We start from the raw sequence: 25,074 nt of genomic DNA on the forward strand, positions 1-25,074 counted from the left end.
GTGCTTAGCCCCTCTGGGAACAGATTTGAATCAAATGCCCAAACATATTCAACTTTGTATGGTGTAACCATTATCCTGGTTCACGCTGCACCATATTCACTAGGTTCACTCTCCTACTTCACCTTCACAGTGCAATGAAAATTCCTATTCACAAAGCTCCTTAGTGACTGTAAGCAATATAATTATGTTATTAATGTAATGCTAGGTAACATATGAATGATTAATATCTTAACTCTCCCTAAAGTACTTACATTTTAAAATGGGAAACATTATTACTACTAGTATTCTCATTTAAAACATCTGCTATTTTTTTGAGCTCTTACTATGTGCCAGAGTATTTACAGATACTACTTCATTTAATCCTCCGAACATCCCAGCAAGGTAGATCACAGTTCATTTCCCATATTTCACAGCTAGTAAATAGAGGAGTCAGCTTATCACTTCAAGTATGACTCACTCAAAGGTCTACATGCTCACCCCACTACGTAATAGATGTCTAATCTATAGAACGTTCCTAAATATCTCCAAAGAACAGGGATGTGGAGGGACAGAGCTGATTCTAGATAACTTCCTACGCCCAATTTGTACTTTTCTTTCACCTCCAAGGAGCAGAGGACAACAAAAGGCTAGATGGGGCTGCTTGCTCTTGCTGCTGTAAAATAAAAATTATTACCTCACCCTTGAAGACTAAAGCTGAAATGGCCTCAAGCCCAATGAGACAGCCTTCCGTCACCACCCATTCTAGCCTTAATAATGACAAACGTAGCAAACACTTACATAGTATTTACATAGTATGTGCCAGCATTTGTGTATATTAGCTCTTCTGAAGTAGAAGCAGGTTTCCAGACCCTAAAGAAGGCCCTAACCCAAGCCCCAGTGTTAAGCTTGCCAACTGGGCACTTTATACGTCACAGAAAAAAAACAGCAATAGCTCTAGGAGTCCTTACACGGGTCCGAGGGACCAGCTTGCAACCCGTGGCATACCTGAGTAAGGAAACTGATGTAGTGGCAAAGGGTTGGCCTCATTGTTTAGGGGTAGTGGTGGCAGTAGCAGTCTTAGTATCTGAAGCAGTTAAAATGACACAGGGAAGAGATATTACTGTGTGGACATCTCATGATGTAAACGGCATACTCACTGCTAAAGGAGACTTGTGGCTGTCAGACAACCGTTTGCTTAAATATCAGACTCTATTAATTGAAGGGCCAGTGCTGTGATTGCATACTTCAGCAACTCTTAACCCAGCCACGTTTCTTCCAGACAATGAAGAAAAGATAGAATATAACTGTCAACAGGTGATTGATCAAACCTATACCACTCAAAGGGACCTTCTAGAGGTTCCCTTGATTGACGCCTACCTCAACTTGTATACGATGGAAGTTCCTTTGTAGAAAAAGGACTTCGAAAAGCGGGGTATGCAGTGGTCAGTTATAATGGAATACTTGAAAGTAATCCCCGTGATCCAGGAACTAGCGTTCAGCTGGCAGAACTATCAGCCCTCACTCAGGCACTAGAATTAGGAGAGGAAAAAGGGTATATATATATACAGACTCTAAGTAGGCTTACCTAGTCCTCCATGCCCATACAGCCATATGGAGAGAAAGGCAATTCCTAACTTACGAGGGAACACTTATCAAACATCAGTAAGCCATTAGGAGATTATTATTAGCTGTACAGAAACCTAAAGAGGTGGCAGTCTTACACTGCCGGGGTCATCAGAAAGGAAAAGAAAGGGAAATAGAAGGGAACTGCCAAGCGGCTATTGAAGCCAAAAGAGCCGCAAGGCAGGACCCTCCACTAGAAATGCTTATAGAAGGACCCCTAGTATGGGGTAATCCCCTCTGGGAAACCAAGCCCCAGTACTCAGCAAGAGAAATAGAATGGGGAACCTCATGAGGATATAGTTTCCTCCCCTTAGGGTGGCTAGCCACCCAAGAAGGGAAAATACTTTTGCCTGCAGCTAACCAATGGAAATTACTTAAATCCCTTCACCAGACCTTTCACTTGGGTATTGATAGCACCTATCAGATGGCCAAATCATTATTTACTGGACCAGGCCTTTTCAAAACTATCAAGCAGACAGCCAGGGCCTGTGAATGTGCCAAAGAAATAATCCCCTGCACTGCAGGCCATACATTTCAATCCCTGTATCTTTAACCTCCTTGTTAGGTTTGTCTCTTCCAGAATCAAAGACGTAAAACTACAAATGTTTCTTCAAATGGAGCCCCAGATGCAGTCCATGACTAAGATCTACCATGGACTCCTGCATTGGCCTGCTAGCCCATGCTCCAATGTTAATGACATCAAAGAAACCCCTCCCAAGGAAATCTCAACTGCACGACCCTTACTACGCCCCAATTCAGCAGGAAGCAGTTAGAGCAGTCGTCAGCCAACCTCCCCAACAGCACTTGGGTTTTCCTGTTGAGAGGGGGTACTGAGAGACAGGACTAGCTGGATTTCCTAGGCCGACTAAGAATCCCTAAGCCTAGCTGGGAAGGTGACCATATCCACTTTTAAACATGGGGCTTGCAACTTAGCTCACACCCCACCAATCAGGTAGTGAAAAGAGCTCACTAAAATGCTAACTAGGTAAAAACGGGAGGTAAAGAAATAGCCAGTCATCTATCACTTGAGAGCACAGGGGGAGGGACAATGATTGGGATATAAACCCAGGCATTCGAGCCAGCAACGGCTACCCGCTTTGGGTCCCCTCCCATTTTATGGGAGCTGTTTTCACTCTATTAAATCTTGCAACTGCAAATAAATAAAATAAAATAAAATAAAATAAAATAAAATAATAAAATAAAATAAAAAGCTTGTGTTACAAATATTAGCCATCCAGAGAATCTAAAGGTAGTATCTGTATAGTTATCAGTGCTAAAAATTAAACAGGTTATTGCTGGTCTTATATCTGAAATCTTTTTCTTCATGTTAAAATGGTTTTCTGACACTAAAAATATCAATCCAATCAGATTTAAAATTCTTCAGAGGATAAATTTAACTCATATCACATGGGGTAAAAATCCACCAAAAACGCACCTTTTCTGACCTTTCCAATCAGTGGTCACCGCATTCAGATAATGAGACTAGACTCACATAGGCATTAGAACGATTAAAGTCTTATTCTTGACATGTGTTGAAAATTACAAATATACATACATGTAATATAGTCAAAAGTGAAGGGTTTTCAAATGATTTTGGCTTCCTTTTCTATTTATTTTTCTTGTTACAAGAAAGTCTTCGATAATCTTATATTGGAATACACAATCACTAGCCTCCAGTTACATTCAGTATGGAGCTGAAACAGTAATTTAGTAGCTACAATATATGTTAAAATTAAAATTATAATTCTAAAAAGATGATGTTGCTTTTATATACTGCCTGTGAAGCAATGCTCCACTTCGTAGTTGGAAAATGTTCACCAATTTTTCAAGAAAAAGGAGAATTCCAGGTTTCTGGCTTGTTTGAATAGGGATAAGGTTCTCATTAACTGAGATAAATAACACAGATAAACAAGCAAAGAAGGAGTTCAGTGTGAGATTCCTGTTTGGACACTCAGGTGCCTGTGTTCAGATACAGCAGAATATGCAGGCCTAAGGCTCTCAAGAAAGGCCAGACCTGGAAGAAGGGGCTAGAATTATCATTTAGAATGGGCATGTACAAAAAAGTTCTAAACCAAAGGGAGATGACCAAGTTTAAGGGGAAGGGAAGGAGATTCTATCATGAACCCTAAGAAGGAAGGGTCAGAGGAGAGTAAAACAAATAAACAAAAAAGAACATGGAATCCCTAGGATAAGGAGTTTCCAGAAGGGAAGGTATGATCGACAGTGTAAAACAGAAAAAGGTTCAGCATGACAAATGCTGACAAGTGGACTAGATTTGGTTTTACAGAGGTCGCCAGTGGTTTTTGCCAGAGCAATTTCAGTAAAGAAGTAGGGACTGAAGCCAGTTGTGCCATTAGGAAGAACTGTAAGTGCCTATGCCTATAAACTTTCAAAGGTCTACAAAATGCCTGAGAGCTGAACATTTAAATTAAACTTTTAAAATAATTAAATTTAAAATTAATAAATTAACATTACTAATTGATAAACCTGGCACTCAGAAACATTTCATTCCACTTGGAAACAATTTCTAGGTTAGGGTTTTTTTTTTTTTTTTTTAACTTCACATGAATTCCTTAGCAAGCGTAATGATTGCCAAAAAATCATAATCAATCATAAGTGAGTTACTCAATGCAAATCCCTTCACAAGCAAAAGCCACAAATCTTTTCAAAATAATTAACCTTATTTAATCAGTGATGTGGATCCATTGTATAGGTTCAAGTGATCCAGGGTAAGACCTCCAACATAGAGTACCCTGGGACAGTGAAGACCTTAAAATGGCCCTGGTGAATGGAAGCTTATGGGGACACTAAAAGCTTGGCTAAGAAAAAAAGAGAGATGTAAGAGAGGAGTTAAAGTCAAATGCAGGATGAAGGAAAATGTTACAGCTGAGGAAAAAGTCACCAGAGATTTGGACACTAAAGATATAGAGAGATATGGGGGGAGAAGAGGTCGCTTCACGGCGTAAAGTTCTGAAGAAAACAAGTATGAGGGATCAACAGCATGCATGTTTAAGGGTTCTAAATAACAGGAGGAATGAAGAGGTACAGATTTAGAGAAAATCCGCAGGCCTAGCTTAGAAATTAAGATAATTTGTGCTTGAGTCCCACAATTATTATTATTATTTTAAAGGTAAGATCTTTTGCTGAATGTGCAGGGAATAGGGTTGGGAAGATGGCTTTAGAAGAGAGGCAAAGGGCCAGGAGTGGCGGCTCACGCCTATAATCCCAGCACTTTGGGAGGCTGTGGTGGGCAGATCGCTTGAGGTCAGTTCGAGACCAGCCTGACCAATATGGTAAAACCACGTCTCTACTAAACATACAAAGATTAGCTGGGGGTGGTGGTGTGTGCCTGTAGTCCTAGATAGTCAGGAGGCTAAGGTGGGAGAATCACTTGAACCTTGGAGGTGGAGGTTACAATGAGCCAAGATCGCACAAGTACACTGCAGCCTGGGTGACAGCGAGACTGTCTCAAAAAAAAAAAAAAAATAAAAGAAGAAGAAGAAGAGAGGGAAAAGCAATTAAGAATTATCACAGTATTTTTAAGAATGTCTTCTCATACAATTCTTGTCATCACCCTGTGAGCTTGTGAGCACAGATGTCACTAGTTGCCATACTACATATTAATAAAAGAAACCTGGACTCTAAGTTATACAGGATCATTGCTTTCAAATATCTTTTAAACTTTATGTTTAACTTACGTTAAAGATATCCTATTATTGAACCATAAATCTCAATTTTCCCAAGTGCTTACAAACATAGCTACAACACCTTTGATCTGGTCTCAGGACCATGACCTAAGCCACCTCCCTCACCAGGGGCACTAAATACCTATTCCCCCTCCCCCGTCCGTGCTGAGAGACTCAGCACTTAACAGTGGAGAGAAAAGTAAGGATTCTGAGCATGGTTTGATACTCCCAAGATTTTCAGAAATGCAGTTCACATCCAGTCTTAACGAACATTCCTGAGACAAACTTACATCTACAAAAGTAAGGCATTTTCCCACAGGGTGTTTAGGGGAACTTAAATACATAAAACAGGGAGTGGTCAGTCAGTACGATTAAGATCATAATGACAATTCTGAGAAGAAAGTCTCAGAAGTCATTAGATTTTTCTCTTTAATCAGAAACAAAGCACCAAATGGATTTAAGATGTCCCAATTAAAACTGTTAAGAATACCAAATATGAGATCACCCAAAGATTAATGTCTCATCTCAGTTTATGCTTTCTTCCCAGAAAGATGTTCGAATTCCAAGATCCTTTATGTGGTAATCTTTTTGAACCCATGAGTGACAATATGTAAGAGAAGATTCCAAGTTCTCTCTTCATCCTGCTTAACCCATCTGGTGGATCTGACATTACTGGCCATTCACACCTGGTTGAAAGCCCCTCCTCCCACAGCTTCTGTGACTATTGCATGCTCTAAGGTTTCCTCCTGTTCCTGGTGGGCTGCTCCTTCCTGCTTTCCAACATGAATTCCCTCCTGAAGAAAGGAATTTTTTGTTCTTTCTGTACATTTATCTCCCTTTGGCTTATTCATTCTTACGGACTGAACTATCAGTAAGTAAATGGTGTCCAAATCTACATGTACAGCCTTCACTTCCAGTCAGTGATCTAGCTCCACAGTTCCAGTTTCTTCCTTTCTGTTGTGTTGCCATTAGTTGGTTCCCAAGTTGAAAAATCTATAATCACTACTTATTATTTTATATAGAATACTAAAAACAAACAAACAAAAGCCTGGTTATAGTACACTTTTGAAAGCTGGGAGCCTCCATGTGATTATGCTTCCCAGTTGTCTGCCTGCTTGTATTGAATGAATCAAGAAAACCAAGTTAAGGCATGAAATGCATCTCAAGGCTTTGTAATTTATTCTATTGGAAGTACATTTTATACAAACAAAGTTATATAGACTGGGCCATATCTAATACGGACTCAGAAGTGAGGAGAGAGGAGATTTGGGTAGTCTAGGCAATGAGGCTGTGTAAATCCAAAACTGTTACTGTATTCTTCAAAAACCAATACAGAACAACAAAGAGAACAAATAAAACTACACAAACCTCAGGTCTTCCACACATCCAAACTTCACATTAACTGTAAGAAGAAAAATCAAAACAGAATCCTTATGAGCTTGCTTCCCTGTTCCAGCTGCAAGCCTGTGTGAATGGCAAGGGCAGTTTGGGGAACACTGAATGGTATAGAGAGGGCAGGAGCTAGGATTAGGTCTACCGCTGACATAAAACCATCATGAGAAAGAGAAAGTGCATCCTATGAGTGAAAATACTGGGAAAAGGCACAATAAAGATTAGATTACAGATTTTAAAGTACACTGGATACAGGGAGGTGATCTTGGAAAGCTGGTAGTTTAGGGGGGAAAGGAAATTAAAAGGCAGGAAAGGGGCCAACCTCAAACCATCAACCCTGTCCACAGATATAAAGAGACAAAAACATTCTTTATTTATTTTTAAAAACACACATACACATATAAATGGTTACAAGAATTCCAACAATTAATCTGACAAAAACTTCCCTAAAAAAAAAAAAAAAAAAAAGCGAAGTAGAAAACCGTAACATATTCCTAAACTGAATCAAGTATCTTCAAGCAAGCACTTGGGGACATGGAAGAAAAAAAACCAACAAAACCCTTGATTAGGAACTCAAAAACAAAGAAAAGAAGTGGACAAAAACAGAAAGAACTGAAACAGACCTGAATGAACTCAAGAAAGAAATACAAGAAAAAAGGCACAATCATTTCACAAATAAACATAGAATTACATTGGGGCCCAAGAAGAACAGATTCACACAAAAGCATAACAAGGGCATTGAAGACAACAGGAAAACAACCAAGAAAATGAAAATGAGATAAAGAAAGAAAGAAGGAAAAATTATCAGAGAGAAAGTATCTGACACAGAACACAGGTAAAGGAGAGTCTTTTTATACATAATGGGAGTTCCATAGAAAATTAAACAATTAAGTAGGACTATTATTTAAAATTATAATCCAAAAAACTTTCTGGGAATAAAAGAGGACCCCAATCTATACACTTAAAGAGCTCACTGAGCCTGCAACAAGAAAAACTAAAATGCAACAAGGGTTCTTTTTCCGCCCAGGGGTCTTGGGGAGGAGGGAAGGGGTTGGTGGGGGGGCGGGGCGGGGAGTGTGCCAAACAACTTACAACTACAAGAAAATTAGACTGGCATCAGAATTCTCAAAAACGACATGGAAAACAAGGTAAAAACATAGTAGCATTTTCAAAAACCTCAAAGAAAGAAATGTAAATCAAGGGGTTTATATTCAGCTAAACTATCCTCCAAGTAGGAAAACTACAGAAAAAGTTTTAAACATACGAGAGTTCATGAGAATTCTATGCCCATCAGTCCCTCTTGAGAAATCTACGGCATTTCCTCAAGATAAACTGCAACAGACAATGGGGGAAACTCAGGCAAAAAAAAAATTGATAATGAGTATTTAATATATTTAAATATACATTTAAGACTAAAACAAAGGTAGAAACCAAGTAAAAATATATTATATGCTATGTGCTATATGTTACATGTTGCATGTTCTAACAAAGCATAAATGCAACAAAATGTGATGGAAAAGGGAAAAATAAAAAGGGAAAGTAGAACAAGTTCACTGGTTATTATATAAGAAATAGGAGGGATTTCACAAAAATATAATGAAAAACTTACAAGGCAATAAATGGTTTTTTTTAAGAAAACTTTTGAAGATATTTAAAAAGTTGTAACACCAAAGGCAACCACTAAAACAAACACATAAAAACTTACCTAAATGTCAAAAAAATCTTAAGTCAAAGAAAAAAAACAAAACAACAGAAAAACACATCACACACAGAAACATAGCAAATAAAATACAAATAATCATAACATATGACACATTCAATGCTAAACATTTTTATCAAGAAATATGAAAGAGTTAAACTTACATATTCTAATAAAAAGACTATCTGTTCACTAAGCAAGATCCTAATATATACTCTATACAAAGACATACCTAGAACAAAATGGTTCAACAAAATTGTTTAAAAATAAAGGTATGGGAGTTCAACATACACAAATCAATAAACGTAACCCATCACATAAATAGAACCAATGACAAAAACCCCATGATTATCTCAATAAATGCACAACCAGCTTTTAATAAAATTCAACACCCTTCATGCTAAAAACTCTCAATAAACTACATATTGAAGGAACGTATCTCAAAATAATAAGAGCTATTCATGACAAACCCATAGCCAATATCATACTGAATGGGCAAGAGCTGGAAGCATTCCCTTTGAAAATCGGCACAAGACAAGGATGCCCTCTCTCACCTCTCCTATTCAACACAGTGTTGGAAGTTCTGGCCAGGGCAATCAGGCAAGAGAAAGGAATAAATGCTATTCATATAGGAAGAGAAGAAGTCAAATCATCTGTGTTTGCACATAACATGTTTGTATATTTAGAAAAACCCCATTGTCTCAGTCCCAAGTCTCCTTAAGCTGATAAGCAACTTCAGCAAAGTCTCAGAATACAAAATCAATGTGCAAAAATCACAAGCATTCCTATACACCAATAACAGACAAACAGAGAGCCAAATGACACGTGAATTCCCATTCACAAATGCTACAAAGGGAATAAAATACCTAGGCCAGGAATACAACTTACAAGGGATGTGAAGGACCTCTTCAAGGAGAACCACAAACCACTGCTCAAAGAAGTCAGAGAGGACACAAACAAATGGAAAAACATTCCATGCTCATGGATAGGAAGAATCAATATTGTGAAAACAGCCATACTGCCCGAAGTAATGTACAGATTCAATGCTATCCTCATCAAACTACCACTGACTTTCTTCACAGAATTAGAAAAAAAAATACTACTTTAAATTTCATATGGAACAAAAAAAGAGCCCATATAGCCAAGACAATCCTACAAAGCTGGAGGCATCATGCTACCTGACTTCATACTATACTACAAGGCTACAGTAACCAAAACAGCATGGTACTGGGGCCAAAACAGATATATAGACCAAGGGAACAGAACAGGGGCCTCAGAAATAACGCCACACACCTACAACCATCTGATCTTTGACAAACCCAACGAAAACAAGCAATGGGGGAAGGTTTCCCTATTTAATAAATGGTGTTGGGTAAACCAGCTAGCCATATGCAGAAAACTGAAACTGGACCACTTCCTTATACCTTATACAAAAATTAACTCAAGATGGATTAAAGACTTAAATGTAAAACCCAAAACCATAAAAACCCTGGAAGAAAACCTAGGCAATACCATTCAGGACATAGGCCTGGGCAAAGACTTCATGACTAAAACACCAAAACCAATGGCAACAAAAGCCAAAATTGACAAACGGGATCTAATTAAACTAAAGAGCTTCTGTACAGCAAAACAAACTATCATCAGAGTGAACAGGCAACCTACAGAATGTGAGAAAATTTTTGCAATCTATCCATCTCACAAAGGGCTAATATCCAGAATCGACAAGGAACTCAAACAAATTTACAAGAAAAAACAACCCCATCAAAAAGTGGGTGAAGGATATGAACAGACACTTCTCAAAAGAAGAGATTAATGTGGTCAACAAATGTATGAAAAAAAGCTCATCATCACTGGTCATTAGAGAAATGCAAATCAAAACCACAATGAGATACCACCTCACAACAGTTAGAATGGCGATCACTAAAAAGTCAGGAAATAACAGATGCTAGAGAGAATGTGGAGAAATACGAAGGCTTTTACACTGTTTGTGGGAGTATAAATTAGTTCAACCATTGTGGGAGACAGTGTGGTGATTCCTCAAGGATCTAGAACCAGAAATACCATTTGATCTAGAACCAGCAATCCCATTACTGGGTATATACCCAAAGGATTATAAATCATTCTACAATAAAGACACATACAATAAAGACACGTATGTTTATTGCAGCACTGTTCACAATAGCAAAGACTTGGAACCAACCCAAATGCCCATCAATGATACACTGGATAAAGAAAATGTGGCACATATACACCACGGAATACTATACAGCCATAAAAAATTATTGATAGAGTTCATGTCCTTTGCAGGGGCACGGATGAAGCTGTAGACCATCATTCTCAGCAAACTAACACAGGAACAGAAAATCAAACACTGCATGTTCTCACTCATAAGTGGGAGTTGAACAATGAGATTACATGGACACAGGGAGAGGAATATCACACATCGGGGCCTTTCAGGGGGTGGGGGACTAGAGGAGGGATAACATTAGGAGAAATACCTAATGTAGATGACTGGTTGATGGGTGCAGCAAACCACCATAGCATGTATATACCTATGTAACAAATCTGCACATTCTGCACATATATCCCAGAACTTAAAGTATAATTTTAAAAAAAATTTAAAGAATTGAAAATATGATAAAACAAAAACAAAATAAAGGTATGGGGGAAAGTATATCTGGAAAGGAAACACAATATGAAAGCGAGGGCAATGATTCTGATATCAGACAAGGCATAACTGAAACAAAAAGCATTAACTGTGACAAAGAAGGATATCCTTTAATGGTAAAAGTCTCAATTCACCATATACATTATAATATCTACACACCAGAAACACAGCATGTGTTCCTATAAAGTTAAAACTACAAAAGATGCAGGGAGATGTAGAAGCCTGCTAATGATAGGAGATTTTAACACACCACTCTCAGTAACATACCATTCTCAGACTAAGTGGACCAATAATAAGAAAGGATACAGAAAGCCTAAACAACATAATCAATTTGTAAGCTTATGATTACATACTGAACTTAATAGCCTGAAAATGGAGAATATACATTATTCTCAACTGCAAATGAAACATTAACAAAAACTGATCATTTATTAGGTTCCACTTCCCCCAAATGTCAATATGTTCCATAAAACTGAATGACTAAAATAGTATTCTCTGATTTTAATGCAATAAAACTAGAAATTATTAACAAATTTTTTAAAGTTAAAAGGCATTTTCATATGGAAACTAAGTAATTTACTATTATACAACTCTTGGAAGAAAAGGCAAGTAAAACAGAACTTACAAAAATTTTTAAATGATAATGAAAACATTATACATCAGAATCTATGGGCTATAGTTTGAATAACAACCAGAAAAAAATTTATAGCCTTAAACACTTTATTAACAAAATGAAAGAATACAAATAAATTCCCACCTCAAGAAGCTAAAAAAAAGAACAACAAAAAGAAAGTACCAAAAAGGAAATAATAAAAATAAAAGCAGTGATTAATTTTAAAAAGCAGTTTTTTTTTTTTTTTTTTTTTGAGATGGAGTTTTGCTCTTGTTGCCCAGGCTAGAGTGCAATGGCAAAATCTTGGCTCACTGCAACCTCTGCTACCTGGATTCAAGCAATTCTCCTGCCTCAGCCTCCCCAGTAGCAGGGATTATAGGCATGCACCACCATGCCCAATTAATTTTGTATTTTTAGTAGAGATGGGGTTTCACCATGTTGGTCAGGCTGGTCTTGAACTCCTGACCTGAGGTGGTCCACCCACCTCAGCCTCCCAAAGTGCTGGGATTACAGGCATGAGCCACTGCACCTGGCTGAAAAAAGTAGTTCTAATTAATAAATTAAAATTCTGCCTGCTGAAGAAAAACAACAAAATAAACATACCACTAGATAGTCAAAGAACTCATAAAGATACAAAATCAGAAATAACAATAGTAAAACAACCAACAAAAGAGAAGAAATCCTACAACATTCCTTCACAGACTTTTTTTTTTTTTGAGGCAAAGTCTCACTCTGTCACCCAGGCTGGAGTGCAGTGGCACGATTTCAGCTCACTGCAATCTCCGCCTCATGGGTTCAAGCAATTCTGCCTCAGTCTCCCAAGTAGCTGGGATTACAGGCACCTGCCATCACGCCTGGCTAATTTTTCTATTTTTAGTACAAACTGGGTTTCACTATGTTGGCCAGATGGGTCGTGAACACTTAACCTCAGGTGATCTGCCCACCTCGGCCTCCCAAAGTGCTGGGGATACAGGCACGAGCCACTGTGTCCACCCACTTTACAGACACATCTACAAATAAATTTGAAAACCTACAAGCAAAGGACAATTTCCAAACTTGATCCCATTAGAGACACAAAGTTTAAACAGACTCATTTCCATAAAGGAAATGAAGTTATCAAGAAAGCACTCCACAAAAAGCACCATGCTTCACTAGTTTCGCAGAGCAATCCTACCAAGGATTCAAAGACCAAACAGCCTCAGTGCCGTACAAGTTGTTCCAGAGCTTTGGAAACAAAGGAAAATTTCTTAATTCTTTTTTATGAAGCAAGTAAAATACAGACACATAAACAAAAGGAAAAAAGAAAGAAAATGGCAACTAATATCACCTTTGATTACTGATGCAGAAGCTTTAAATAAAATATTAGCAAACACAATTCAACATCATGGTGAGAAAATGATACACAAAGAGCATGAGAGACTTACTCTAGGAATGCAAGGTTGGTTCAATCCATTAATATAGTACATCATAGCCACATCTCTAAGAAGAAAAATCATGATTATCTCCATAAATGCTGGGCAAAAAAAGCCTTCAACAAAACTTAATATCCATTTCTGATTAAAAAAAAAAAAAACTCAAGAAAATAGGAATTCATGCATACTTTCTTAGTATGACAAACAAATAAACATATATAATTTGCATTACAGTCGGAATCTTATTTTTAATAGAGAAACACTAAAGGCATTTGCACTTGTATCATAAATCAGACATTCTCTATAAACTATTTAGCACTGTATTAGTGGTATTTGTGGAGGCAATTTTAAGAAAAATCAATTAGAGGCATCAGAATTGGAAATGAAGGTGTAGAACCACCTTTACTTGCAGGTGATATGATCATACACCTGGAAAACCCTAATGAATCAATGATCTTTAGATGGCAGAGAAACAGGTATTCTCAAACATTGCTGCTGAGTATCAAAATTGGCATATTCCTTATGGATGGGAATTCAGTAACATCTAACAAAACTACATGTGTTTACCTTTTAACTCAGCAATCCCACTTCTAGGAATACCGGACATTAATTCTCCAGTAACACAAAGCTATCATTCACTGTGGCACTGTTTATTTACAAAACATTGAAAACAAGCTAAATCTCCATAGATAGGAGAGCAGCCAAATAAATTACAGTACATCCACACAATGGTGTATTATGCAGAATGAGAATGATCTCTTTGATATAGAAAGATTTCCAGGATATATTTTAAGTGAAAAATGCAAAATTTAAAGGAGTATGTATCCAAAGTACCCCACTCTTTGTGTAAGAAAGGGGGAAATGAGAAAATATATATCTGTCTATGTATATGAGTGAGACTAGTTACCTATAGAGTATGGAACAGAATAAAACAGAAAGGCTGAGGAAATAGAAGGGGGGAAATGACACCTTTCTGAATATATCTTTATGTACATCTTGACTTTTGAAACCATGTCAATGTTTTGCCTAGACAAAATCAACAAGCACGGGAGGAAAACCCTAAAATTGAATACAAACAGAAACAAAGGAATCAAACCATGTTTCAAGTGAATAACATAACGACACTCTAACAGAGAAGAGGAGAATTAACCTAAGTAACTTCTGAATATAGTATTTGAACTAAAGATAAAAAAACTCTAAGCAAGTGCTGAGCTCTAATCAGTAAGATTCTTTTTTTCAAAGGTATGGCTTTGCAATTCTGAAACTACTTTCTAAGCATTACAGGGTTTAACACATAAGAAAATATATTGTGAATAAAATGGAAGTCAAGAGTTACAAATTTGGAAAGAGAAAATAAATCCTGTGTGGTGTGGCACTGTAACTAGAAGTATAAATAGAGACACACACCCACACACACTCTTATCTAGATACCCATGCACATATATACACATATATGTTCATATATCTACATTCACAAAAAATCATACATTCATGTTCATTGTTTTTTTCATCTAAGCAATCTTCCTTAAGACTCATATAATTAGACCTGAAGAAATGAAATTTCCAAATTTCTAAATCTAAATTTCGAAGATATTGGCTATGCGATCCATAGTGTAGGAAAGTGTTACCATAGGAACATCTATTAGAAAAGAGGGCTTTTAAACAGAATAGCCAGGCTAATACTTGAAGAGAAAAAATTTACTCATATATGTGACTGGATCATGAAAACAGGAAAAATATAATATTAATCCTAGTAAATATTTAAATGTACCCATCTCAGATTATTTTCATGTTAGTAAGAGTAATCACATTATCTTTTATGAAAGTTGCAAAGATGCAAATGTTATCTGGTATTTCAAAAGGAAATGTATTAAAAACCACTGTACCTTACAGTAAAATCATACGAGCAAGAGGCCAGCACAGAAGCATGAAACGGCGAAAACTAAAAAAAAAAAAAAGAAAAGAAAAAAACCCTTTTTGAAGTCAGCTGTGATAATAATACTGCTTTCTAAGATCATTCCATAAACATCATAATAAATTTAAGTTGAGTCAGAGCTGTCACTTAAAATTATGCTTTTCCAAAGCATATATGCTTTAATTTGAGGCCAAAATCTTCTGGCCTTTTAAGTATCCATCTTCGGGAAAAATATTTTTATATTCTCCAAAGAAAATTATCCCTCAAGCTTTTTAGAACTTACTTAGAACAAAATATTTCCAAAATGTTGCTATTCTGGAAAAATTAAATACAATTTCATACTGGCTATCCAAAAATGATTCTTATAGGCCAGGTGCGGTGGCTCCCACCTGTAATCCCAGCACTTTGGGAGGCTGAGGAGGGCAGATAACCTCAGGTCAGGAGTTCAAGACCAGCCTGGCCAACATGGTTTAATAGAAACCCTGTCTCTACTAAAAATACAAAAATTAGTCAGGCATGGTGGCATATGCCTGTAATCTCAGTTATTCGGGAAGCTGAAGCAGGTGAATTGCTTGAACCCAGGCGGTGGAGGTTGCAGTGAGCTGAGATCATGCCACTGCACTCCAGCCTGGGCGACAGAGAGACTCTGGCTCAAAAAAACCAAAAACTGTTACAAACAAAAATGATTCTTACAAATATAAGGGATTTAATTATATAATAGTACAAATATATAATTATATCATTTACCAATTTTACAAATATATGATTGCTATAATCACAAGTTATCAAAATAAACATTTAAATGTTAAATAAAAACACCTTTAAGATATTTTTATGTTATTTGTATATTACAGCTAATGCAAAATGATATCAAGGATAAAAAGCAAGTTTAAAGACAAGTAACGTCTTCTAGATGAGTAAAAATGTACTTAATAAGTTGACCTTTGCAATTACCTTTCTTCAGTGTTTGTCTTACCAGCACTTTAAATAGTTAAATACACATATGTAACTACATTTGACCAGCACTTAGTTTGCAAAGTACTTTCACTACATTACCTTATTTCATTCTCAGAATCACTCTGAAATATACATAGAGCATATTTTTCAACTGCTAAAACTTGTCCACATAAAACAAATTTTTATTAAAAAATAAAACAGCACTGTGTCTCCTATGTTGCATTGCAGCCAGCGAAACTTAAAATATTAACTTAACTAAAAATTTAGAATTTTTGGCCAGGCATGGTGACTCAGCCTGTAATCCCAGCACTTTGGAAGGCTAAGGCAGGTGGATCACTTGAGGTCAGGAGTTCGAAACCAGCCTGGACAACACTGTGAAACCCCGTCTCTACTAAAAATACAAAAAAATTAGTGGGGCATGGTGGCACACACCTGTAGTCCCAACTACTCAGGAGGCTGAGGCAGGAGAATTGCTTGAACCCAGGAGGCAGAGGTTGCAGTGAGCCGAGATCGTGCCACTACACTCCAGCCTGGGTGACAGGGCAAGACTGCATCTCAAAAAAAAGAAAAACAAATTTAGAATTTTTAAAATAGTAGGACTACTGTAATTATCTTATTAAAATAATCAATAAGGTACTTTTTTACCCTTAACGTAAAAAAAAAAAAAAAGGATGAAATTGGAAGATGTCACTTAATAAGATGCTTTCCACAGTCATTTAGCAGAACCTGCCTAAATGAAAGCCAGGAAACTAACCTAAGTCATCTTATAACCCAGAGAAATTTACTGGGACCATCATTAAAAATTTACCTCATCCTCTGCTGTTCAGAGTAGAAAACTTTCTATATCCCAAACATCTGTGAACAGTCATGTATGTTATCATGTTAGGAAAAAGAATTAACCATCTCTTTACACCTGTTTCCACAAAGAGACTCTCACTGATTAGAACCTTATAAAGAACATAATACTAAAAGTGAATTACTATAGTTAAAAAAATAATATTAAAGGAAATAACAGATTGGGGGTGAAAGAATGAGAAAAAGATTTTTATTTAACGTTAAGTATTGAATGTCTACATTGCCCAAATTCATTCAATAATTATTCAAATATTCTTAACTAATTTTAGCTTTCAATATTAATTAACTAGGTAACAAAAACACATATAAAAAAGAATTAGTAACTCCAATCCCTAAACCCAGAACACTTCTTAATATATGCTTCATTGATTATATTTATGTAATTTTATTCTACATATAAAAGAAAAGATGAAAACTTACTTTCACCCTCCTAATAGCATAGGTATGACCAAGAAGTTCAAACACTGGTTGTCGTACATTCCTTAAGTCCCAGCCTCTCAAACTACAGTCAACCGCACCTGTCACCAGCAAATTCTAAAAACAATTCAGAGAAACATAAACTGTGACATCTTTGCAATTAAACAGTATGCAGGCTTTCCTACTAGAAACAACATCTACTTTCTGATAATTATTTAATATGAACCCAGGAGCCATTTTTGAGAAGTTGTATAACAAGTACAGACAGGAGTCAACATAGACATTAAGAGCAAAAAATTAATATGACTTGTGAGAAAAAGAACTCAACATGCTTTACGTACACGATGGAACACTACACACAGCTGGAAAAGGCATAGTTCCAAATAGCATTGTGGATTTTCTAATCCACCTTTACAAGTGGCAGTAAGTACATAGGGGATTAAAATTTTTATCTGACAAATGAGCCCAGCTTTCTCTTCAAATGGTTTTCCCTGGAATCCCAGCACCTTGGGAGGCAAAGGTGAGAGGATTACTTGAGGCCAGGAACTGGAGACCAGCATGGGCAATAAAGCAACACCCTGTCTACCCAAAAAATTTAAAAAAATTAGCCAGGCATGGTAACACACACCTGTAATTTTAGCTACTTGAGAGGCTGAGTGAGGCAGGAGGACTGTGTGAGCCCAAGAGTTAGAGGCTACAGTGTGCTGTGATCACCCCACTGTACGTCAGCATGGATGACAGAGCAAGACCCTGCCTCTAAAAAAAAAATAAAAATTTAAAAAAGGTTTTCAAGACTGGGTGCGGTGGTTCACTCCTATAATCCCAGCACTTTGGGAGGCTGAGGCCGGTGGATCACTTGATCCTAGGAGTCTGAGACCAGCCTGGGCAACAGTGAGACCTCGTCTCTAAAAAACAAACAAACAAAAAGGGTTTCAACATACTCTGAGGTTTTTCCAGGCATTAAAAGGCAAGAGGTCTGTTCATTTAGGTACATCTGAAAAAGCAAAGGCTATGAATTAAATTTTTCCATGTTCTCTAAATCTAAATTAATCATTGTTTCCAACTCTCTTGGACCACAATTCTTAATACAATATCTAATCATATCCAAGAATGTAATCAAATAGTGGTGAGTCTCTTATCTATTCTGGCTTTACAAATTCTGCTATCTAGAGCCCCAAGTGAACCCAGAGGTCCTAGCTGAATAGGTCAAGTGCTGGGTCCACACTCAGTCCACCCCACATAACCCAGAACAGCAAAGGATTTAAGTTGGTGCAAAAGTAGTTGCGGTTTTTGCATTGAAAGTAATAGCAAAAACTGCAATTACTTTCGCACCAAGCAAACATTGTCTGACTATGTTGGGTTTTAGTGTAAGCTAATTTGAAGAAAAGTTTCAGTTATTAGAAAATAAATTTTGTAAACCACTCTCAAATGTCTATCAGCATCTTTGTTTAGAATTCCCAAACATCTAACATACAGGCCATAATTAATTTTCCAATATGAAAAATTCATTTATGACTTTGAAACTGTAGTCATCAGCATTGAAATGTTTAGATTAGTATCATTGCATATGTACTTATTAATAACTTATTTTACTTATTTTTATTTAAAGAACTCTGTCAGTACAATGTTCTTTTAGCTTTAATTAATTTAAAACTGGGAAAAAACAAAGCATATATTTTATTTATTTGTCACGGTCAACAGACTACTTCAGGGACATAAACACAGTCATGCATCACTTAATGATGGGGATATGCTCTGAGAAATGTGGCATTAGGCAATTTCATCTTCGCGTGAACATCATGGAATGTACTTACACAAACCTAGGTGTTACAGCCTACTATACACCCAGGCTAGATGAAACAGCCCATTGCTCCTAGGCTACAAGCCTGTCCAGCATGTTACTGTACTGAATATTGTAGGCTACTGTAATACAATGGTAAGGATTTCTGTATCTAAACACAGAAAAGGTATAGTAAAAATATAGTATGGAAGATAAAAAATGGTAGTAGGGTACTTACCATGAATGGAGCTTACAAAACTGGAAATTACTCTGGGTGAGTCAGTGAGTGAGTGAGTAGTGAGTGAATGGGAAGGCCTAGAACATTACACTAAATTTATTTTTTTAATTTCCTTTCTTCAATAATAAATTAACCTTAGCTTACTGTAATTTTTTGCTTCATAAATTTTCTATTTTTTTTAAATTTGTTGTTGTTGTTGTTTTGAGATGGAGTCTTGCTCTGTCATCAGGCTGGAGTGCAGTGGCGTGATCTTGGCTCACTGCAATCTCTGCCTCCCAGTTCAAGCGATTCCCCTGCCTCAGCCTCCCGAGTAGCTGGGACTACAGGCGCCTGCCACCACGCCTGGCTTTTTTTACTTTTTGATTCTTCATAATAACAAAACTTAAAACACAAGCACATTGTAGAGTTATACAAAAATATTTTCTTTCTTTATATCCTTATTTTATAAGCTTTTTTTCTATTTAATTTTTTTTTTTTTTTTTTTACAAAACTGAGACACACACGCATTAGTTCAGGGCTACACTGAGTCAGGATTATAAATATCACTGTCTTCTACTTCCACATCTTGTCCTGCTGGAAGGTCTTCGGGGGCAACAGGAATTTTTCAGCTCCATTATGTCTTAAGGGCCCTGTCATATATGCAATCTGTCATTGGCTGAAATGTTGTTATGCAGTGCATGACTGTAGTATATTAACACATATTTAATCCATTTCTATCTCTGATTCCTATGTTCATGTGGTTAACTGAAGCTTTAAAAAAGTTACACATGGACACTTATCTTACAGAGGCATGAAAATTGGTTAGGCTTAAAAAGGAAGATGAAACAGAAAAATTTAAAAACTGATGGACTGTCAAATTAAAAATCAAATTACAAATAGTTCAACAGCCTGACTAGCAAAGTGAAAAAGAAATAAAAGCAAAAGATGATACAAAATTGCAGGGTTAAGAGCAATAAAGAAAAACATTACATAAATTGGTAAGGCAGCTTCCCAAAACAAACAAGTAAGGCTGCACTGTTGAACTTTGAAAATTTCTGTTTCTTATTTTGCCCGTTTTATGAGCACTTATATCCAATTAATGCTAATGCAGGTCAGTCACAATCATTAATTAGAAAGGAAAGGGACAGAATTTAACTTAATGGTCCAGGAACACCATCAAAGTCCACATAAACAAAGATAAATAAAATTTAGAACATTTTAACATTAGGAAGGACAGCAGCTTAGGATAGAGCCATACACTGTACCTCACTGTATTTACACCAGTCACAACTCAAGATTTCTGCCTGATGTGCGGGAATCACGATTCTGACTCCTGCTGCCTTCACATCCCATATTCTCAGAGTCTGATCACCTGGTAAAAAGGAAGACTTGATCATTTCCCATCACACCACTTGAATGCGCAGTGACATAATGTGTTCATAATAATAAGTCAAGCAAAAATACACTGCTTTCAGTGTTAGGATATTGCCACCTTTAGACTTATTTTTTTAAACCATAATAATGTATAGGAACTATTCAAATGAAGGAATACAAAAGTGACGTTGCACTGTGATAATGCTTTTAGGAGGAAAATTTGAATCTCACAGAGATAAACACAATATTGACTAATCACACACCTGCTGTTTTTTTCTTTGAGGCAGGAAAGGCCCTGAAAATTCTTGTGTTAGGAAATAAAGTGATCACTCTGTACCAGCATATTGTACTAGAAACCAACAATAGAGTAACAATTTTACTGCTAAAGGCGGGCAAAGTCTACCAAGCCAAAATGGAGAATTTTTTACTTTTCATTGTCAAGTACGCTATATGTTAATGGGCCAGCTATAGGTGTACTTTTCTCCTCAAAAAAAAAAAAAAAAAAAAAAAAAAGCTAAAAAAATTTTATTTATTTATTTATTTTGAGATGTGGTCTCGCTGTCACCAGGCTGGAGTACAGTGGCACGATATTGGCTCACTGTAACCTCCGCCTCCTGGGTTCAAGTGATTCTCCTGCCTCAGCCTCCCGAGTAGCCAGGACTACAGGTGCGCACCACCACGCCCAGTTAATTTTTGTATTTTTAGTAGAAACAGGGTTTCACCATGTTGGCCAGGATGATCTCGATCGCCTGACCTCGTGATTGGCCTACCTCAGCCTCCCAAAGTGCTAGGATTACAGGCGTGGGCCATAGCACGTGGCCTATTTATTTTAATATTTTTTTGAGACAGAGTCTGGCTCTCTTGCCCAGGCTGGAGTGCAGTGGCACGATCTCGGCTCACTGCAACCTCCACCTCCTGGGTTCAAGCTGTTCTCACGCCTCAGCCCTCCAAGTAGCTGAGATTACAGATGTGTGCCACCACGCCCAGCTAATTTTTGTATTTTTAGTAGAGATGGAGTTTCACTCAGGTGCGGTGGCTCACACCTGTAATCCCTACACTTCGGGAGGCCAAGGTGGGCGGATCACCTGTAGTCAGGAGTCTGAGACCAGCCTGGCCAACATGACGAAACCCCGTCTCTACTAAAAATATGAAAAATTAGCTGGGCATGGTGGCAGATGCCTGTAATCCCAGCTACTCGGGAAGCTAAGGCAGAAGAATCACTTGAACCTAGGAGGCAGAGGTTGCAGTGAACCGAGATTGTGCCACTGCACTCCAATCCAGACAACAAGAGTGAAATTCTGTCTCAAAAAAAAAAAAAAAAAAAAAAAAGTGAGAGAGACAGGGTTTCACCATGTTGGCCAGGCTGGTCTTGAATTTCTGACCTCAGGAATCCTCCCGCCTCAGCCTCCCAAAGTGCTGAGATTACAGGTGTGAGCCACCATGCCTGGCCAACAAGCAAAAAACATGTAAAGATTACACTTTGCATTATTACAAAAATAGTTTGCATTACCTAACTGCACAGTCACCTGATTAAATGTTTTACATGTTGCTTGCCTCCAATTTTTCTAAACTATAGGAAACAAAAGATGACAAGATCAATAAAATCCAGAATATACACAGCTACCTCAAAAGTAAAATACAAACAACTGACAATGGGAGAAAACCCAGTTCCATGTAATGAAAAGCATGCAGTTGGGATCGTGAATGCCATTTTGTGGTTCTAGGTCCCTGCATAGGATATGTAATATCTCTGAGACTGATTCATTTCTAAAGGAGACACAGAATGCCCAACATGCAGCACTGTCTAAGAATTTCACCAAGTTTCTGTAAAGCACCTGGCATGGTCTCTAACACAAAGTAGACACTGCCAAATATGGTATATAAAAGTGCTAAATTTTTAAAGTATCTTTTACTTATCTACATGTATTTTCCTATATTCCCAATTCTAAATCATATATTGTTAAGCTAAATTTAGCTATCCTAGGCAATTTTTTCCTGGCTTCTTTGGAAGTTGCTTAAGAAAGATAAGAAATGTGTTGGCAGTAATGAAATGCAGAGGTTAAGAACGGGGCGTTTGGAGTTCCCAAGCTTGGTTCTAATCCAGCTCAATCATTTGGTGGTCACTGATGCTTAATCAAGTTACTTTGCTGATCTTCAGTTTGCTACCTACAATAAAATAACTGCCTTGTAAGGCTGAAATGAGACAAGGTAGTAGCGTGAGTACGGTGCCAGATGTGTAGTAAGCTCTCAATATGTGTTTTTTTTAAATGAGAAAAAATACCCATGATTACAAGTTATTTCTGTCCCCCCAGTAATAACAACATGAATAATAGTTAATACTTGAGTGCTTCCAATGTGCCACATACTGTTCTACTAAGCATTTTATACATATTTTTTCTAAAAACATCACAACTACATAAAGCAGGAATTTGGAGATATAAAAAGTAATTGTATAGTACTATACAAATGAGGAATATAGTACTATACAAATGCAGCATATAGAGATGAAATAACTTACCCAGGATAGTAAGCAACAGAACCAGGACCTGGACCCAGAACTCAGGGAGTCTGGGTCCCCAGCAGGTGTACTTTACAGCTTTACAACTAAGCTACACTGCTGCCTCCTTGTGTTGCTGGAGGACAAATGCCATACAATCAATGTTGGCTAATTCTGGAGGAATTATTTTAATTCTTTTAATTTCCAGGCTGGAGTGCAGCAGTGCAATCTTGGCTCACTGCAACCTCCACCTCCCAGACTCAAGCAATCCTCCCACCTCAGCCTCCCGAGTAGCTGGGACTACAAGCGCACACCACCATGCCCCACTAATTTTTCTATTTTTGGTTTTGCCATGTTGGCCAGGCTGGTCTCCAGCTCCTGAGCTCAAGCGATTCACCTGCCTCAGCCTCACAAAGTGCTGGGATTACAGGTGTGAGCCACTCATCCAGCCCTATGTTACTTTTTCTTTAAATTGGAGAAAAATCTGTTATATTTTCAAAACCACTTCCCATCTCCCTGCCCAGAGACCACAACAGTCATGAATGTGGTCCACAGCCCTTTAGTCTGCGTTTTGGTAATACTTCTACTACATTTTTATGGATTCACAAATACGTACTACTACTGCTTTGTATGCAGGATTTTTTTTTCCTTTTTTGATTTAAAAATATTGTCTTACTACATTAAAAAAAGGTTGAAAACCACTTTGATAGACGAGAGTAACAAACATTTTTGGACCTAGCTAAGGATGGTACCTCCGTCCACAGCACCTCATTCCTTGTTCAGACTACAGATGATAGGCCAAATGGGGGTACTTGGGATTTTTCTGAACTACAACTGAAAAATAATGTCAGTCCCTCTTCTATGGCAGAATTGACAAGTTACAAAATTCAGGACCCACTAGTGACAACATATCTCATTGTGAAAAACAAATGATGAGTTTGAAAGTACCACAAGGAAATTGTTCAGAATTGGTACGGGTTAGAGCTTCAAATGACTTCAAGGGCCCTCATTATAATCACTGTCTGTGGTCTAGCCACCAGTCAGTAGAATTTGCTTCCAGAATGCCAAATAGCTTTGATGCAATGATCTCTCATGATTTTCTCCAGCCTTCAGTGTGTAATGCCGGGTAACGTGGATGTCTAGTGTTTGGCCTGCCCAGAAATACCCTTTTTCTAGGAATATCATATGTCCTTTTCTCACCAAGTGATTCTATAAAGACTTACACCTCAACACAACTGACTGACCAAAGGTAGGTCCAGGCAAGACCAACTACAGTACCTCAGTCCCTGCTCTGACTACGGCTGAAAGGTCAAAGGTAGGTACTTGGGATTTTTCTGAACTATAACTGAAAAAATAATGTCTGTCCTTCTCTTATGGTAGCATTTACAACTTAAAAAATTCAGGAGGCCGGACATGATGGCTTACACCTGTAATCTCAGCACTTTGCGGGATCACTTGAGCCCAGGAGTTCGAGATCAGCCCGAGCAACACAGTGAGATTCCATTTCTACAAAAAATTTAAAATTTAAATTTAAAATTTAAAAATTTAAAAATTAGCCAGGCATGGTGGCGCACACCTGTAGTCCCAGCTACTCTGGAGGCTGAGGTAGGAGAACTGCTTGGGTCCGGGAGGTCGAGGCTGCAGTGAGCCATGATCGCACCACTGCACTCCACCCTGGGTGACAGAACAAGACCCTGTCTCAAAAATGTAAAAATATGGCCAGGCACAGGAGCTCATGCCTGTCATACCAGCACTTAGGGAGGCTAAGGCAGGATCACTTGAGACCAGGCGTTTGAGACTAGCTTGGCCAACATGGCAAAACCCTGTCTCTACTAAAAATACAAAAATAAATAAATAAATAAATAAATAAATAAATAAATAAGTAAATAAATTAGCCAGGCATGGTGGCATACGCCTGTAATCCCAGCTACTCAGGACACCGGGGCACAATAATTACTTGAACCCCAGAGGTGGAGGTTGCAATGAGCTG

At 37.6% G+C, this 25,074-nt stretch overlaps 1 protein-coding gene across 1 annotated transcript in view; it reads right to left on the minus strand.

Annotated features, from left to right (window-relative positions):
* The window catches only part of PEX7 (peroxisomal biogenesis factor 7), a gene marked incomplete at its 5' end in the record, with an annotated part of 89,790 nt that overhangs the window by 30,156 nt on the left and 34,560 nt on the right, over positions 1–25,074 (minus strand). The window contains 3 exons of the mRNA XM_011978446.1: positions 14,959–15,014; positions 17,220–17,333; positions 20,479–20,585. Of these exons, the coding sequence (XP_011833836.1) occupies positions 14,959–15,014; positions 17,220–17,333; positions 20,479–20,585 (277 nt within the window). The remainder of the gene's footprint in view (positions 1–14,958; positions 15,015–17,219; positions 17,334–20,478; positions 20,586–25,074) is intronic.

The sequence above is a fragment of the Mandrillus leucophaeus genome, unplaced genomic scaffold (assembly GCF_000951045.1).
Source record: "Mandrillus leucophaeus isolate KB7577 unplaced genomic scaffold, Mleu.le_1.0 Scaffold194, whole genome shotgun sequence".
Taxonomy (NCBI): domain Eukaryota; kingdom Metazoa; phylum Chordata; class Mammalia; order Primates; family Cercopithecidae; genus Mandrillus; species Mandrillus leucophaeus.